The sequence below is a fragment of the Scomber scombrus genome, chromosome 13, assembly GCF_963691925.1.
Source record: "Scomber scombrus chromosome 13, fScoSco1.1, whole genome shotgun sequence".
In the NCBI taxonomy this organism is placed as follows: Eukaryota; Metazoa; Chordata; class Actinopteri; order Scombriformes; family Scombridae; genus Scomber; species Scomber scombrus.
In genome coordinates this window covers 7,087,061-7,103,789 of record NC_084982.1, presented here as the reverse complement: position 1 = coordinate 7,103,789, position 16,729 = coordinate 7,087,061, and the positions used below count along the sequence as shown (strand labels likewise).

General features: G+C 40.4%; 2 protein-coding genes across 4 annotated transcripts; one reads left to right on the top strand and one right to left on the bottom strand.

The window, feature by feature from the left end:
* Window positions 1–96: 96 nt before the first annotated feature.
* On the bottom strand, window positions 97–9,557 carry LOC133993386 (MOB-like protein phocein). 3 transcript variants are annotated; one of them, XM_062432313.1, is made up of 9 exons: window positions 9,325–9,557; window positions 7,087–7,242; window positions 4,000–4,062; window positions 3,127–3,227; window positions 2,952–2,994; window positions 1,924–2,010; window positions 1,722–1,801; window positions 1,514–1,625; window positions 97–1,415 (listed from the first exon to the last, which is right to left on the bottom strand). In XM_062432313.1, the coding sequence occupies exons 1-9, from the start codon at window positions 9,463–9,465 to the stop codon at window positions 1,281–1,283; spliced, it is 918 nt and encodes a 305-aa protein (XP_062288297.1). In that variant the 5' UTR covers window positions 9,466–9,557; the 3' UTR covers window positions 97–1,280. The 3 variants fall into 3 exon arrangements, with proteins under 3 accessions (XP_062288297.1, XP_062288295.1, XP_062288296.1); XM_062432311.1 differs by lacking the exons at window positions 7,087–7,242; window positions 9,325–9,557 and adding an exon at window positions 4,728–4,794; XM_062432312.1 differs by lacking the exons at window positions 97–1,415; window positions 1,514–1,625; window positions 1,722–1,801; ... (2 more) ...; window positions 3,127–3,227; window positions 4,000–4,062 and adding exons at window positions 6,544–6,755; window positions 6,853–6,942 and having other exon boundaries at window positions 9,325–9,524.
* A 388-nt stretch (window positions 9,558–9,945) lies between these two features.
* Window positions 9,946–16,434, top strand: hspd1 (heat shock 60 protein 1). Its single transcript, XM_062431670.1, has 11 exons — window positions 9,946–10,038; window positions 11,587–11,762; window positions 11,881–12,216; window positions 12,320–12,415; window positions 12,538–12,631; window positions 12,747–12,915; window positions 13,054–13,153; window positions 13,271–13,516; window positions 13,602–13,776; window positions 14,172–14,350; window positions 14,950–16,434. Exons 2-11 carry the CDS (start codon window positions 11,589–11,591, stop codon window positions 15,118–15,120), a joined length of 1,740 nt encoding a protein of 579 aa, XP_062287654.1. The 5' UTR covers window positions 9,946–10,038; window positions 11,587–11,588; the 3' UTR covers window positions 15,121–16,434.
* Window positions 16,435–16,729: the final 295 nt, after the last annotated feature.

Here is a 16,729-nt window from a genome sequence, read left to right as displayed (position 1 = left end):
CCATTGGTGTGAGTCATGTCTTCTACAGATTTCATCACTGCTATGACTCATCGCAAGCCCTCATACATTTAGATATAACATGCCCACACAAGCATCTGAATAATAGGTCTTTTTTATTAACAGACATCATGAAAATGTCAACAGTAACAAAATTTTTTTAGTCCATTTAAAAAAAAAAAAAAGTGGGTTGGATTGACAAGACTCCTCCCACAATAACTTAATGAGGGAGAGGGAGGGGAAAGGAGGGAGGTTGTGCTCAGATAGCTTAATGTAGCCAATATTCCATCTTTCTTGGTCAACTTTTCTCATCAAATGATTAGAGCGGTAAAATCTGGCTGTAAGTAGCATGGTTTCCATACATTAAGTCATGGTTTTTAGTTATTTCAAGGAAAGCGGAATATTGGACACATATTACACAGTATTAAAATGGGGGCATGTCACAAAGCAGGATCAGAGTTAGCCGACAAGCCTTCCTAAATACTCCGAAACGTCATTTCAGAGGCCGAAGAGAAAGAATATCTGACTGCGAGTACACTAAAGCTAGAGATTAAGTTTGTTCTTTGTTCACTACCACACAAGCCACACCTACATTGTGTTTTAATAGCATTATTAAGTCAGCAGGCTAATTGAGTGATCCATTACATGGGACAACCCCCCCAAAACAGACTTGATAGGCAACACAAGCAAATAGAGAACAGAAGCAGACACAAAAAAAATAGTGAAGCACCATCAGAAAACATGATAGTGAATTAAAAGAGATAGAGAAGAGAGTGGGGGTTATTTACAGAGAGAGAGGGGGGCGGGGGGGTGGCTGTCAGTGTGTGCCTTTGTCAACAATACAGGTCACCAGGAGTACATATGGGGGGAGGGGTTTGCAAATCCAGCTGCTCGAAAGATTAAAGAAAAAGATTCCTTAAAGGAGTAGTGTGAGAGCACAGCTGTATGCAGAGACACACGTCTGTGGCTGTGTGAATCTGAACAGACAGAGAGGATGTAAATAAGATAGATGATGTAATCCTAATCCTGCAGGCATGGCTGAACTCTGCTCCCGGTAATCTTTACCCTTACTTCCTTTCCAGATACACACAGGTGACAAGGGAGGAGGGACATGGACAGTGTTACTGGACAGGTTCCTTAATACACTGTACAGTAGTGTGTGTGTGTGTGTTTGTGTGTGTATATGTTTGAATGTATTGTATGTGCAGGTGCGTGAATGTGTCTCCTCTGTAATGTGTACATTATGTGTTCACACGTGTCTCCCTTATGGCAGCAGCTGCATCTTAGGCCTCGCTCTCCCCGGCCGATGAGGTGTTCTGCACTTCCTCTTCCAGAATGGGCACGATCAGGTTGTCCTTGGACATCAGGTTGTACTTCATTACGAAGCGCGTGAACCGGTGACACAGGAACGTTTCATTCTGTACACACACAAACCAAAACAATCAAATTCTGCGTCCTGTTTCTTCACCGCTCTACAGTCTTGAAGTTGATTTTTTTTAAGAGCCTGCAAACCCACCTCATACTTATCAAATATCTGGCGGTGATGGAAGTAGGCATGAGAGAATATCCTATAGATGCGACGACAGACGGAGCCCAGTTTGGCCACTGATGACTCCTTGATGCTCACCCTTGGGGACAGAAATCAGACACTGTTAGATCCTGCTGTGAAAAGACTCCTACTGAATACTGAATCCTGTTTAAATGCCTGCAGACAGATGACTGACCTGCTGGGGAAGTATTTGTTGCTATTGAGAAGACAGGCAGCTCCGTCCAGCGTGTGCCTGGTGTAATCAATGGCAGGGCACTGCAGACCAAACAGCAACAAAACATCAACAAAATCACATACAATATAATCATGTTTAGCCTCACGTGAACGCAGACAATTGAGCTCATTAATTAATACTGTGAATGCCGGCCTGGACTCACCTCTTTGGGTGTCTTGTGGGCAGCACATAAAAAGATCCACTGCTCTGTGGCTGTCATCTGGGTGCAAGTGTCTGGATGGCACTCACTCTGCAGGAAGAAAGACCAGCATCAATACTGCTGATACTAAGTAAACAGGGCCTTTCAAACCATTCTTTACAAGGTCAGATCCACCTGTGCTTTCATCTCTTCACTATCAGTTAGTGGGGGTGTTATCTGTGCTACCAGGAGGAGGCTGTTTGTTGTAAACAGCTGGAGGAAATATCAGGAACAACTTTTGATGTGTGGCTCCATAAGATCCAGGTGAAAATAAATTTACAGGATCAGGAAATATAGCAACTATTATTACTTTGAAGCTGCAGCAATGATACCTGGTTTATTTGGCTCTGAAATAAAGAACTGACCACTGTATCTTGAATAAGTTACATTATTAGAAATTGGCCATGTTGCTAATTTCACGAAAAGTGTCACATTTCTCCATTCTTAGTGTAAGAGTGGTTGAGATTGACACTAAAATGACAATAGCTGGTCCACCTTAAGGGTCCACCTTTAGTAGGCCTGGTCAGGTTAGGTGTAGGCTGTCTTGAGAAGCTGCAGCATGTATTAACTGACACACTGTCGCCTGTACTGTACATTTACTGCCAACCTTCTCCACTCCTCTGCTCACATTCACTGTCATTTTTCTGTCGCTCTCTCTCTCGCTCTCTCTCTCTCTCGCTCAACCACACAGTCGTTACGCACACACATTACACACTGCCTTAAACAGAGCAACGCTAACAACAGAGGTTGACTCATGTTGCACATAGGCCCCCAAATGCTACTGATTTCAAAATGAATGGATATTTTTGGTGGGGGTTTCTCGATCTCAATTACAGGGGAAACTCTGCCTTTAAACCTTTAAAACTTTATGTATCCCCGATTTTTTGCATTTGGTACACACAAAATATTGAGACTGTGATAATCAAAGCATTACCAAATCTTAAGTTTTGAAACATTTTTGACCTTTACATCTGTAAGCAGAGCACACTTACCTGCAGTTTGACTGCTAGTCCATTCAGCTCCAGGCAGAATTGCCTACAACAAGACAGAACATGAGCACAGTCAAAAAATTAAAACAAACAAAAAACAGTAAGTGAGTAATCTTGACAGATTTAACCACAATTTGTACTTAAGCAACCAGATGATCTTTGTTTTTTTAACACATACCTGAGGTGCTCATATTTCCACACCCCCTCATCCTGACCCTCTGGAGGCTCCAGGATTTTGTCGATGTTGGAGCAATCTGACCGAATGTTCTGCTGTATGTACTGTAACATAACAGAGCATCACACATGCACTTTTAGTAGACGCTCACTCAGCCACAGTAATAGTCTCCCTTAGCTTAACATGGCCAACAATTAACTGTTTATCCACAATGCCTCTGATGATTGTAATTACTAGTTTACCGTTTCTACTGTGTGTGGGTTTCAAAATACCATGACATGTAGGCCTCACTACCAGCACACCTTGATTTTATGATCTGTGTTACGACACTAAATTGTGTTTGAGTCAGGAGAACAGTCAGGTGTCCGTATGAACACAGACAATGCAAAAATGCAAGACAGAGCCGTTTCCTTTCTATTTTCTAATTATTATTTGTCAGACATGACTCTAAATGGCACCCTTTGTCATATAAAAATGTCAAACCAGCTGCAACACACAGTCATGTTAGTGAGGCCCAATGACATGGCCATGTCATTCAAAAAAACTGAGGTAACACTGACAGCTAAATTAGAGCAGAGCAATATCCAATTTGCCAGTTATTTTATTATTTGAATTCTTGACATTTTTTCAACCGTGACACGATTAATGTGTTAAATGTGTTTAAATCATAAAACACAGAATCCAAGAAAATTAAAACAGGAAACACTGAATCTGAAAATAATCTAAACAGATTTTTAGTGCCATAAGCTTAAAACCTTTTTCAATGTTCATTTGGGCACCTAACTCTTGTTATAAGATTGACTTGAAAAACTTCCACCACCATGCCACTTCTGACCAGCTGAAAAGGGTGGGGATCATTCACACACACACACACACCTGTTGGACAGCGAGGGTGCTGTCCATCTCCTCAAACGATTCATCCGGCCAGTTGTAGAAATCCTACACATGGAGGAGGGACACATTAAGTCCACAGAGCTGCCACTGTAACATAACTTAACAAATGTTGCATTGCTGTAATCTGACGTCAACTTACAAGAAAAACAAACCTAGATATGACACATGACTAAAATGAATGCAGTTTCATTGAATGAATGCAGGAACATTACATATGAGTCTGCTAATTAATGTTTGGTTTGATATTTGGTGACTATATATTATATATATTATATTATATCTATCTAACATTACATTACTCAGAGCTGCGGAGCTAACTCGCTATCGTTAGTTAGATAACGTCAGTCGGGCTGCGACTGCTTCCTGCGAGGCAAACACATTCAACGGTTGTTTGTTTGAGAACCGTGTGTGAACCATATTCATCAGATATTGTACAAAAGATTATTTAAGTAGTAATTATTGTCAAACGGTGTTTGCAGATGTAAAGCAACACCACTCAGGGGCGTTTAAGTTAACGTTACTTCAGGAACTAGACGGGGCGGCAGCTAACGTTTAGCTAGTTGGCTATTTCCAGGTCAGGCCCTTCCTATATGTTGTCTGCGGCCAAGTTATCGTCAAAAGACGTGCAGTAAAACGACACGGTTCAAATGAAACACCGTGAGTGTTCATTTCCAGTAATATCGTTGTGCTCCTGCCGGGTGTAAACGCACCTTTGCCTTGGTACCAGGCCGATTCCTCCTGAGCACTGCAGTACCCTCCGCCATGACCATCGCGACAGAATGCCCGGATGTTCGTCAGCAGCTGTGACGTAGCAGCAGAGTCGGATATGAAGTCTTCTCAAAACTTAAACTTATTAAACTTAACATGTTAATAAACTTAACATGTTTCTGCTTCTTCTTCTTTTAAATCAAGAATTCACACAAGGTCTGAATTGAAAAAAAGTATTATTTCTTTTTTTATAACATTATTTGTAGCATTGTAAACCTTTTTATTTTGTTAGGTAAATTTCATATCCACAAAGCCAAAATATCAAAAACATTCCCATTACTTAAGCTATTTTTAATTGAAATAAAATATTATTTTGAGTCTCTACAATATATAAAATTAAGAAAAGCTTGATCTATTATCAAAATCTATTCAGAATGTTTTAACTGAAGATGTCTGTCACTTTTACCTTTACTTTTTATTTATTTAGTTATCTTTATTTATTTATTTCTATTAAAATTATTATATCTTATTTATACCTTTTTTGATTTATTTATCTTATTATGTTTCTACTTGAATTCAGTTTTTACATCTATGTATTAAATCATAAAGAATTTTAAAAAGTGAAGGCACACTGTTATATTGTAAAGAATTATTTTCTGTGGTCACTGATTAAGCTATACTGACTTTTACTGATAACTATTACAGACCGGTAACATTTAGTTATAATGTTTGATTAAGTTTAAAAATATATATATTTAATGTAATTTGTTTACCTTTTCATATTTCATTTGATTGACATCTACTTTTTTCACACATTGGAATCTTGAATTACACAAAATGTCCACCAGCTCAATGTATGAATGTTCAGAATGTCAATAGAGGGAATATAAAAGCTCTATGCACATCCTGTAGTTAAGCAAAAAGTATACCATGATGTAAAAAAAAAATATTGCATTCATTATCTTATTTCATTTGAATGAGGGTGACTGGAATAAATCCATAAACCCTACTAATTCTGTATTTACACAACTCAAGACCTCAGCAAACTGAAATTTCCATCTCCTGCTTACCTTATTATTGATCATTTGATCCCTTTGATAACTAAAGTAGGTCCTGTATTATCAGCTAATTAAAAGCCCTTAACTTGTAGAATGTGCCAAAATCTAGTTTTAATAATTGAGCTTATATTAGTGCTAAATATAATGTGCTAAATTAAAATGACGTGAAACTAGCATAATTAGAGCATGGGGATACCGGTTCGTTTCTGTGTCTCTGGGAAAATAATAAAGCTCCCATGTTTAACCTGCAGTGTGCATTGTACTTGATGGAAGGTGACCATAGTATACACATTAGTAGTTGGGTGTGGGTCAGTAGGAACCCAAAAATACATTCCTGCCTCAAGCCAGGGCTGTAGTAAATAGTTCAAATTAGCTCCTACACCAGCTGTAACATAGCATGAATGTATTGGTAATACTACATTATGGAAAAGGCTTTCTAAAAAAACTACATTTTCATACATTTAACTAAATACCAAATAATTATCTTATAGTACACATTTATTTGTATATCAGTCATAAGACATAGCTTAAGTCCTTTTCCTTAACTTAAAAAGATGAACTAAGATTGTGGGTTTATCTTAAACTAAATTGCCTGATTACACCTGAAAATTAATTTCAATTTCTATTTATTAAATCTATTCTATGTGTAATGGATCTTGTACATTCCAATGTAGTAAGTGAACCCTGAGTTAAGCATACTTAAAACAGAAAAAAATTTCATTGCTGACTATTCAAGAACAGTACATCTTGAGACAAGAAGTCGACATCTCACCTTTATTATTGTAACAAAATGTGATTAGAATTATTTACAATTGCAACAACATAGAAAAAAGAAAAACAGACATGAATGAGGCAACTTAATTTCTTCTCTTGGGTATGACGAGTACTTCAGTTTCTACAATGACAAATGACTACAATAACTCATTCGATGTATTTTCCAAGGATATCAGCATCACGGAACAGGAAATAGTCCTAAAGGAGAGAATAAGAAAACATGAAATTGAAGCAAGTGCGACAGCAAACATCCCAGAAATTTCACTTTAAAAAAAGAAAGGACACTGTACCACACCTTGTCTTCCAACAGGACTTTAGTTCCACCGTACTCTGGTAGGAGGACCTTCTCTCCAACCTTCACGCAGACAGGCTGTACATCTCCTTTCTGGAAAAAACAAACAAAACCCAGGCAAACGTTACTCAACGACCATGAGAGCCAGAGTGCAACTATCAAAACACCACATTTCTTGTGTTATCTTTTCCCTCCCCCAAACATGCACAAGTAACAGGCCTAAAGTTGGATTATTACCTGATTCACAGAGCCAGGACCTACTGCCACTACTGTGGCATGCAGCACCTTGCCTTGAGACTTCTCTGGCAGCATGATGCCCCCCTTCGTCACCGTCTCTGCTGTGAAGCGCTCCACCAGCACCCGGTCAAACAGTGGCAGGAATTTTCTGAAGGCCTGTGAGTGATCACAAAGAGTGAAAATGAGCCAATAACATCATTATCAAATAACATTTGACTTGTGAGACACACCTGAATAAAGCATTGCTATTTGCTCGAGCAACCCCCAGTATGCCCAGAAGGGGGCTGTGTCGAGTCACAGATAGAGCTTATGTTACACAAAGAGCAAAGTGAGTGGACTCCAACCCCCACCACCTTTACTCTGGGTTTTTTTTTAGTTTTTTGTTTTTTGTTTTTTTTAATATATGCAATCACAAACTAATACAAAATAATCTCATTAAAACTTGGTGCAACACAACAGTACAAACAAATAAAACTCTTCTCTTGTTCAGCAACAGTTTAAAAATGCACAAGCTAGTTTAGTTAAAATGTCATTAAATTAAAAAAATCTGCTGGTTAAAATACAGGAATGATTAATCAACATGTGTACTGCTCTGTAGAGAGAGGGGGAGGAGAGCACACATGACGAGGAGGTGAGGGGGGAGTGTAGTAAGACTACACAGAGATTAAGTAAAGACAGCATCCAGAGAATAAACCAGACGCTCCCTCACAGAGAGAGCCTTTGTTAAGTCAATTATTGCTCTACACAGTGTAATGAAAGTCAACTTTTCCTTATTAGTATGGCCAAAGTTTTGGGTAATGTCTGAAGTTACATGCTGCACATGAATGAAGCAGCTTCATATGATGTAAAACACCAGCTGCTGACAGTGTGATAACGGTGTTTCTAGTGACCTTGGTTGAAGGTTGTCTGGGAAAGAGGTGGTAGGAGTTGGAGGAGGGGCGGGGAGAAGGACAGGTCCTAGTTTATTGACAGGCCAGAATAGGTGGGGTTACTGCACTTTTGCATTGTGACTGTTTAACCCAGAGGCCGAAAGTGTCGCCTTGCTGATAAAATACTTTGATGAGAACGTAAAAGGCATCTTGGAAATGTAGGGAATTTCAGTCCAAGTTTTAAAATCTGGTCACAAATAAACAGGACGCTGTGATGTGAACAGCCTTGACTGATGATGAAATGTTACAAGATAACATCCAAGGCCAGTTTGTCCTGTATTTCAGAGGGGTCTCTTGACTAGTTACTACATTATCAGGTGGTAAGAGAAGTTGCACAAGAACTGAACTGTTAATGTTATACTGCAGTGTTTCTAATATTTTGTCCACCCTATTAATATCAATGAATGCAAATAACCTTTCTTTATAATGCAATACAGTTCAGCAGTCTCCAGAATGACCACAAAGTTAAATCAGGTTCAGCAAAAACTGAACATTAAACCTTCATGAAAGTAGGATTTATCTGCATTAGTCTTACTGGGTGTAACCTAATAAACTGGTTACTCTGTGGGGATGCTTCTGTATTCTATCAGTATTTGTGGTAGTATCAAAAACTGCACTACTGCTGCTATGTAAAATGAGTTTTGCTCTGGACTCAAACATAATGTGTATGGGGAGGTCATAAGGTCAGAGCCTATGTAGCGGAAGTTGTAAATGGCTCAAACGAACAAGTAATTCATCTTAATCCATTGACCAAGGGCATGACTAGTAAGATATTGCAGATGAATCTGACCAACAGGTAATATTAAAACTGTAACATGGGATCATTAATCTGACTGTAAGATCACTGACTCCAGTCATGCACATGCTGCAGCTGCAGTGATGAATGACAGGATCAATTAGCTGCTTATCAGCCGATCTGACGGATATCTGATCTGCGTTTCATGATAGAAAAAAATAATTCATACTCATTATTCATAACTGTAAGACAGTAATATCTGTGAGCTGACAGTGTTTTCGTAGCTGCACCTGCAGGGTTTACGTAAGTATGCTAAAGCTAATGAATCGTCCTCATAATCATTAGTCATTGGTTATTAGTATAGATAAATATGCCCAAATGTCCCCTTCTAACCTGGCCTGTATACTGAGTGACCTTGTGAATGAATGTTAAAGGCAGCTAACATCAGAAGCTGCTAACGATAATGTAGCTAGACCAGATGCTAACCAGCCATATGTAGCTTCATAAATCATTTAAAACATCATCTCTCTTATGTTCTCTATAAAGCTCGTGTTTTAAAACAAAGTCTCTTACCATGTCGTAATGTGTTAGGTCTGAGAGCCGACTTGAAGCTGCACCCCGGTTCTTCGTGAGCGTGGATGTGACACACTTGAAGGGGAATCTCTCCACGTGAGGAAGTATCCAGAAGGATCCTGCGCAAGTGCGCATGCGCATTACCTGCCCCAAAGCTTGCCAGACGATTTCCAGCTAATAAAACCTTCTAGAAAGACCGACGTGAAGAGAAAAAACACCAGTTTGTGTTTATTCATGAGTCTAACCTTGATTTTTGTTATTTATCTCATTTTATAAACGTCCACACATTGTGCAATATTACACAATGTCAACTTTGACCTTTATTTTTTTCCTCCAATGGCACACGAGAAATTTCTAGAAGGGTGGGCCCAGGAACGAGCGTGAACCGGCATGAACTCAATTTATAAACATATATGTCAAAAAAGACGACGTGTAAACTCACCTTACAGCCATGTAATATTGATAATTATAATTCTGTGTAATGCACGAGTTGGTTTCATTAAAAATATGAATATAAAGCCAATAATCTTGAATAGTTTTGACGTTATTCATAGTCCGGGGCGTGCCGGTAAATTACCCGGATGTGATTGGCCATGTGCAGTCCCCTCTCTTCTGCTCAGTTGCACCATACTGCTGTCCTCCCCTCCTGTCGTTATATCATCTCGTCTCTCAGGCGTGCACCTTGTGGAAGCTACGAGCCCATTCACCTCACAAGTAAGTGCTGACATTTAATAACATATTTAAACATACGCAGCTAATATGACGGGCTGTATACTTTTGACCAGCGCCGGCATTTCTTTTTTAACATAGCGTGCTAGCTAAGTTAAGCTGTGACATTTTTCAGGGACCGCTAGCTTCAAAGTGCATCTAGCAAACAGATTTTACTTCCTAACTGCAAGGGCATACGTGCTTAAATGTTACAACACACTTCTATTAGATGTCCAACTATCTCAGAAGCTGCCTATATGTTTTTAATTTAGACGGACACTGAATTTTATTCAATCGGCAATGTCGTGTCTCTTTTCTGACTGGTGAAGCCCTACCATATTGCAGTTCTGCTCCACTACAGTAGCCCACTGTGGACAATTTAAACGACGATGCATGAACAGTCTCTATTAATAACAGTGTGCCTTTAATTAAACGAGTGTTGAGCATTTCCTGAAGAGAGGGGGGGTTGACAGTGTGATGGGGAGGCAGCTCCTGCACATGCTTTTCACGATTTGACCTTGTGACGCACGACCTGAGGAGGACACGTGGGTTTATCAGGAACTGCATTTGAGATATATTTCATTAATCCAGTCACGATCAATTCGGTGGTTAAAACGAATTTTCATTACTATTTCAATGAATACGAGCATTGAGCAGATAGCTGGACGAAGTGAGCAAACATACAGAGGCCAAAGCCTGCCGTTTTTCCTGAGGGGGGTTAGCTGGGACATGGCCACAGGCATTTACTCATTCAATCTTAACATAAGGAAGTCATTGCTGGAGCTATTACTCAGTCAATTTATATGATTAGTTCATTATTTTTTATTTATCAAGCGAAAAACATTTACTGGTTCTCAAATGCAAGATTAATGATGCAAGAATGTGCTCAATTGCTCAAGTAAATTATAATGGCAATTTTCCAATATCTCATTGACCATAATGTATACTATGATTGCAAAGATGATGGACAAATGCATAAAATATAACCGGTAGTTGTAGGCCGAATGACATTGAATATACTTGGATAGTTGTGATCAGCCATGTCAGAAAATAGCATTCAAAATCATATATTAATATTAATCTATTATGGTGAGTAGGAAGCATATCTACTCCTCCAAAAAGAGATTGCTGTGTCATGTTTTTTGGTTTAACAGCACTTTTTTATTTTTTTGGTATGTGACCCTGAGGATCCTGAAAATGTTTGACTAACTTGTAAGTGGAGGTTCATTCATTCACTGGTGACAAGTCATACCACCAGTGACCACTAGGGGCAGAGTTAACCTTTGTAACACATCATCTGTCCTCCTGTGGTGGGGTGTGTATAAATGGATTTGGAGAATAATTATTTAGGTGCACTTCGGACCCATTCATCACATGGCAAATGCATCTCTTTTCAGTGCATATAAATATCCTGTGACATGAGTTTATAGCCATTTCAAAGAGCTACTCCATATTATCTGAGAACCTCTAGTGCATCTCAGTGATCACTAATACAGTGAAGTGTGGTGTCCTACATTATGACTTAATTTCCCTCTGTCTCTTTTCCTCCCATAGAGATGTTTCGTCTACCAACAATCATGAAGCAGGTGAGGCCTGTGTGCAGGGCGCTGGCTCCTCACCTCACACGAGCCTATGCTAAGGATGTGAAGTTTGGAGCTGATGCTCGTGCCCTCATGCTGCAGGGAGTGGATCTGCTGGCTGACACTGTGGCTGTCACCATGGGCCCAAAGGTAATGAGAGGGTTTGTGAATCCAATGACTGGATAGTTTCTCACTGTTTCTCATTTGCTATTTCTCAAAGATGTAATTTGAAACCCATTTATCTCAACATTTTCTGTCTCCATTCCAGGGTCGCACTGTCATCATTGAGCAGAGCTGGGGCAGCCCTAAGGTCACCAAGGACGGCGTGACAGTGGCCAAGAGCATCGACCTCAAGGACAAGTACAAGAACATCGGGGCCAAGCTGGTGCAGGATGTTGCCAACAACACCAACGAGGAGGCCGGTGACGGCACCACTACCGCCACAGTGCTGGCTCGTGCCATCGCCAAGGAGGGCTTTGACACCATCAGCAAGGGTGCTAATCCTGTGGAGATCCGCCGTGGTGTCATGATAGCTGTAGAAACCGTCATCAATGAGCTGAAAGCTCTCTCCAAGCCAGTCACAACACCTGAGGAGATTGCACAGGTAAACATTTATAGAAAGTATCCTTAGCTATGTAATATTTTAAATCTGTAGTGTTAATAAACAAAACAAAAAACAAGACTTTAATATTGTTTTTATATTTTAGGTTGCCACAATTTCAGCCAATGGAGACGTGGAGATTGGTACCATCATTTCCAATGCCATGAAGAAAGTTGGTCGCAAGGGAGTCATCACTGTCAAGGTTAGTTTCAACATATAAAAAGATGTCCTCACTGCTCGAATGATTGCTTTATCAAGTCAAACTTGTAAATAGAGTGTGTTGTTCAGTTCTGTGTTGTAATGAGTTAATGCTTTTTATTTCAGGATGGAAAGACTCTGCACGATGAGCTGGAGATCATTGAGGGTATGAAGTTTGACCGTGGTTACATCTCCCCATACTTCATCAACACCGCCAAGGGTAAGGATCACATTGGCTTCTGGTGTATCTTTGGCCATACTTTATCATTTTCTACACTAGAGATGAGACTATAAAGACATACTGCTTAACTCTCTATTATCTTTGTTTCTACTAGGCCAGAAATGTGAGTTCCAGGATGCCTACCTGCTGCTGAGCGACAAGAAGATCTCCAGTGTACAGAGCATTGTGCCAGCCCTTGAGATCGCCAACCAGCACCGCAAACCTCTGGTCATTGTGGCTGAAGATGTGGATGGAGAGGCTCTGAGCACCCTGGTTCTCAACAGGTACTTTTGTCTGTTTGTTATATAATCAGCTAATAGCTCAAAATAAGCCTGAAAAGATTAACCTGAACAGATAATTCTATATTTTGCCGAAAAGTGTTTGAATATCAGTTTAAAGATTGTGAATTACTTTATTTGCAGGCTCAAGGTTGGTCTGCAGGTGGTAGCAGTCAAAGCTCCAGGCTTCGGAGACAACAGGAAGAATCAGCTGAGAGATATGGCCGTCGCCACCGGGGGCACTGTAAGTCCACTCTTCATTCTCAAGTAACCCGGCAGTTGCTATGTTAAATTGTATGAACTACTAATATTAAATATAAAAGCAGACATGCAGACTCATTCTTTTTTTCTTGTTTTCCAGGTGTTTGGAGACGAGACTTTGGGCGTGGCTCTCGAAGACATCCAGGCTCACGACTTCGGCAAGATTGGTGAGGTACAGATCACTAAAGATGACACCCTTTTGCTGAAAGGAGGCGGCAACCCAGCTGATGTGGAGAAGCGGGCGGCAGAGATCATTGAGCAGCTGGAGAGCACCACCAGCGACTACGAGAAAGAGAAACTCAACGAGAGGCTGGCCAAGCTCTCTGACGGAGTGGCCGTGCTCAAGGTGTGTCTCAAATAGACAAGCGGACCGTGCTGCTCATTGATAATAGTTATAGTCAGTTATATTTTAAATGCGTGTTGCATTTCAGATTGGAGGAACAAGTGATGTGGAGGTGAACGAGAAGAAGGACCGTGTGACCGATGCTCTGAACGCCACACGGGCAGCTGTGGAGGAGGGCATCGTACCTGGTGGAGGCTGCGCTCTGCTGCGCTGCATCCCCTGCCTGGATACCATCAAACCTGCCAACTCTGACCAGAAGCTGGGTTAGTAAAACTAAAAGGCTCACATGTACTCAAACTGTAATACTTAGTGAGAGTTGTCCCTTCTTTAGAATATATTTTCATGCTGATACACAAGATCTGGCTCATTCACTATGGCTGGCTGGTCAGAGTCAATTATAATAAAATGTTGACTGGTTTGTCAGATAGTGTTAGCAGAAAGGATCAGTTTGAACCACCCAGCCCCTCAAGCCATGTTTGTATTTTCACACAATGAAAAGCGTTAAGACACCACTATTGATTGCTGACAATCAATAGTGGTCCTGATGGCTGCTTATTTAAATTACTAATTTAAATAAGCAGCCATCAGGATTTGTGTAGAGAGGAACAGATTAATTACTGTACATCTCATTTCCTCTCATCTTTCTCACTCCCAACAGGTGTGGACATCATCAGAAGGGCACTTCGTATCCCCTCCATGACCATCGCCAAGAACGCCGGTGTGGAAGGTTCACTAGTAGTGGAGAAGATCCTGCAGGGACCAGTCGAGATCGGCTACGATGCCATGCTGGGAGAGTACGTCAACATGGTGGAGAAGGGCATCATTGACCCCACCAAGGTACAGAGCTCATTCATGGTCAATGTGTAGAGCTGCAGAACAAAACCTTGATTATTCATACAGGAATCCACTTGGCTTCAAAAGACAGAAAGGCACAGAAACTTAAGACTTAGAAAGGGTTAAGTGTATTCTACAGATGGTCCACTTGCATACTTCACTAATTCTTAATATCATTTACTGATATAAATATACTGATTCACCATATAACTTTGTCTTGATTTAAAAACTTGAACCGGGTCAATACTGCCACTCAGTGGTGGAGAGTGGTTTTAACATGGAAAGTTTTCTTTGCATTGTAGCATACATCATTTTTCGATTAGGGTCTGACAATACAATCAAGTATGTAGTCACATACTACTTACTAATTACTTTCATCCATAATCATGTGCAAACCTGACTGAGTTTAGTATACAGAGTATACGTTTTTGTGTCTCTGAGCATCAGTCACCACAAACTTTGGAAGACGATCTGAGTCTGGTGAGGCACATTTAGAATGACATACCACACACTAAACATAGTGTAGTCACATGGTACATGCTGTGTAGTGAGTGGTCATGCAGAATATGGGTATGTTGTAATTTCCCCTGTTACCTCCGCAGGTGGTGAGGACAGCACTGCTGGACGCAGCAGGAGTAGCTTCCCTGCTCTCCACTGCCGAGGCTGTCGTCACAGAGATCCCCAAGGAGGAGAAGGAGATGCCAGGAGGCGGCATGGGAGGCATGGGAGGCATGGGCGGTATGGGTGGCATGGGAGGCGGCATGGGTTTCTAAGCCAAGCCTCCTGACTTGCTGTACAGACTAATCAGCAGAGTGGTGCTTGGGGGTGGCTGTGGGACAAAAGTACCCTCTAAGAACCTGCACCCACTTCCAGCAAAATCTGCCCACACTGACTGACTGACCATGAGTATGTTGGAGCCCCACTACTTCACATGATTCTGCCTCCTGCCTCTTTGTTCTGGAGGAGCCAGCATCGCCTGAGTCTGCGCTTCTGTCCCATTCATCCAGTCTGCCCAGAAACTGGGGATGAGAGCCCATCAAGCCCAGTTACTACAGCAGAACCCTCTATACAGCTTGATTTTACTCCCATGGCCCTGTTCAATGACACATTGACATGCGCACAAAACTCATAGTCCATAAAGTTAAAAGTGCTTGTACAGGTGATTTTGATCTCTGTAACAGGTAGTTGTGATTTAAAAATGGTCAATGAAGAAGCTTTTACAGAAACTAACATAGCATACATAATAATGATCTATATCACTGCAAAGAGAGCAGACCTTGAACGAGAAAAGATGCCTAGCCAGGAATGTGTCACTGTCCTTATTTTCGTCGTAGTATTTTGTTAATTCATGTTTTTGTTTTTTTATATATATATCTGTCCTGGTTTTGCCAGCTAATTACAAAGTTGGTTAAAGCCTGTCATTTGATTTAATTAAAAGAATTTTCTTATTGAACTTGAGCATTTTCTGTGACTTTGTCTCTAAAGTAACGTTTATTTATCTGGTGATGGGAAGGGGAAAAAGATCCCTCTGCGTTCTGTGTTACTTGCCCTACCTTGTACATGACCATAATTGGATGAAGAGTGCCTAAACTTAGAGTTTGAGTATCACCAGGGGCCTGGCTAAAATAATATAATGTTTACTGATGTCGGTACTGGGAGACTTTTAAATTCCTGCAGCATTTTGAGTTTTTCATCTCATTGACTTGACTATCATCCTTCACATTTAATCATCATAAGGTCAGCTGAACTCTGATTTCTCAGTGTATGGCTGATTGAGTGTGGGGTCTAACAGGGCAGCAAGGTCGGACTCAAGTTTCACAGCAGTTACAAAGTCTAAATGGGAAAACATGGTGCCCTTTGTGCAGTTAAACATTGACCTTCATTGGTGTGACACGTCTCCATATGCTCTGCTTAAAGTATCAACTACAAAAATGACATAAATAAAACGTAGCTGGTGTTTCTTACTCAGTACATTATTCTTCTGCAAGATAACAAATAGCTGTGATCATTTGACTTCTGTTTTGTACAATGTAGACATTGATTTTGTGATTTCTTTTGTTAAATAAATTTAATTGTTCTGTGTTGGTTACGGACTTCTTTGTAAATATTTTTTCCACTGGATTCAGTTGGAACTTGGAAACTGGTTGAAAAGACAATCACCACAGCTTTTGATTAAATCACGATCCTCACGAGCAGGTCCTCACTCTAGCTGCTGCTCATGATCACTAGAGAAAAAATCTAAATGTGAACATCCACAATCCCAAATGAAGATCATGTAATATAATGGAAAGCTCCTTAAAAAAATTACTACAGGAATCTTGTGGTGCCATTGGTTCCTCAAGTATTCAATAGGTATAATGAAGGCCAGGGGCTTGTGCAGTA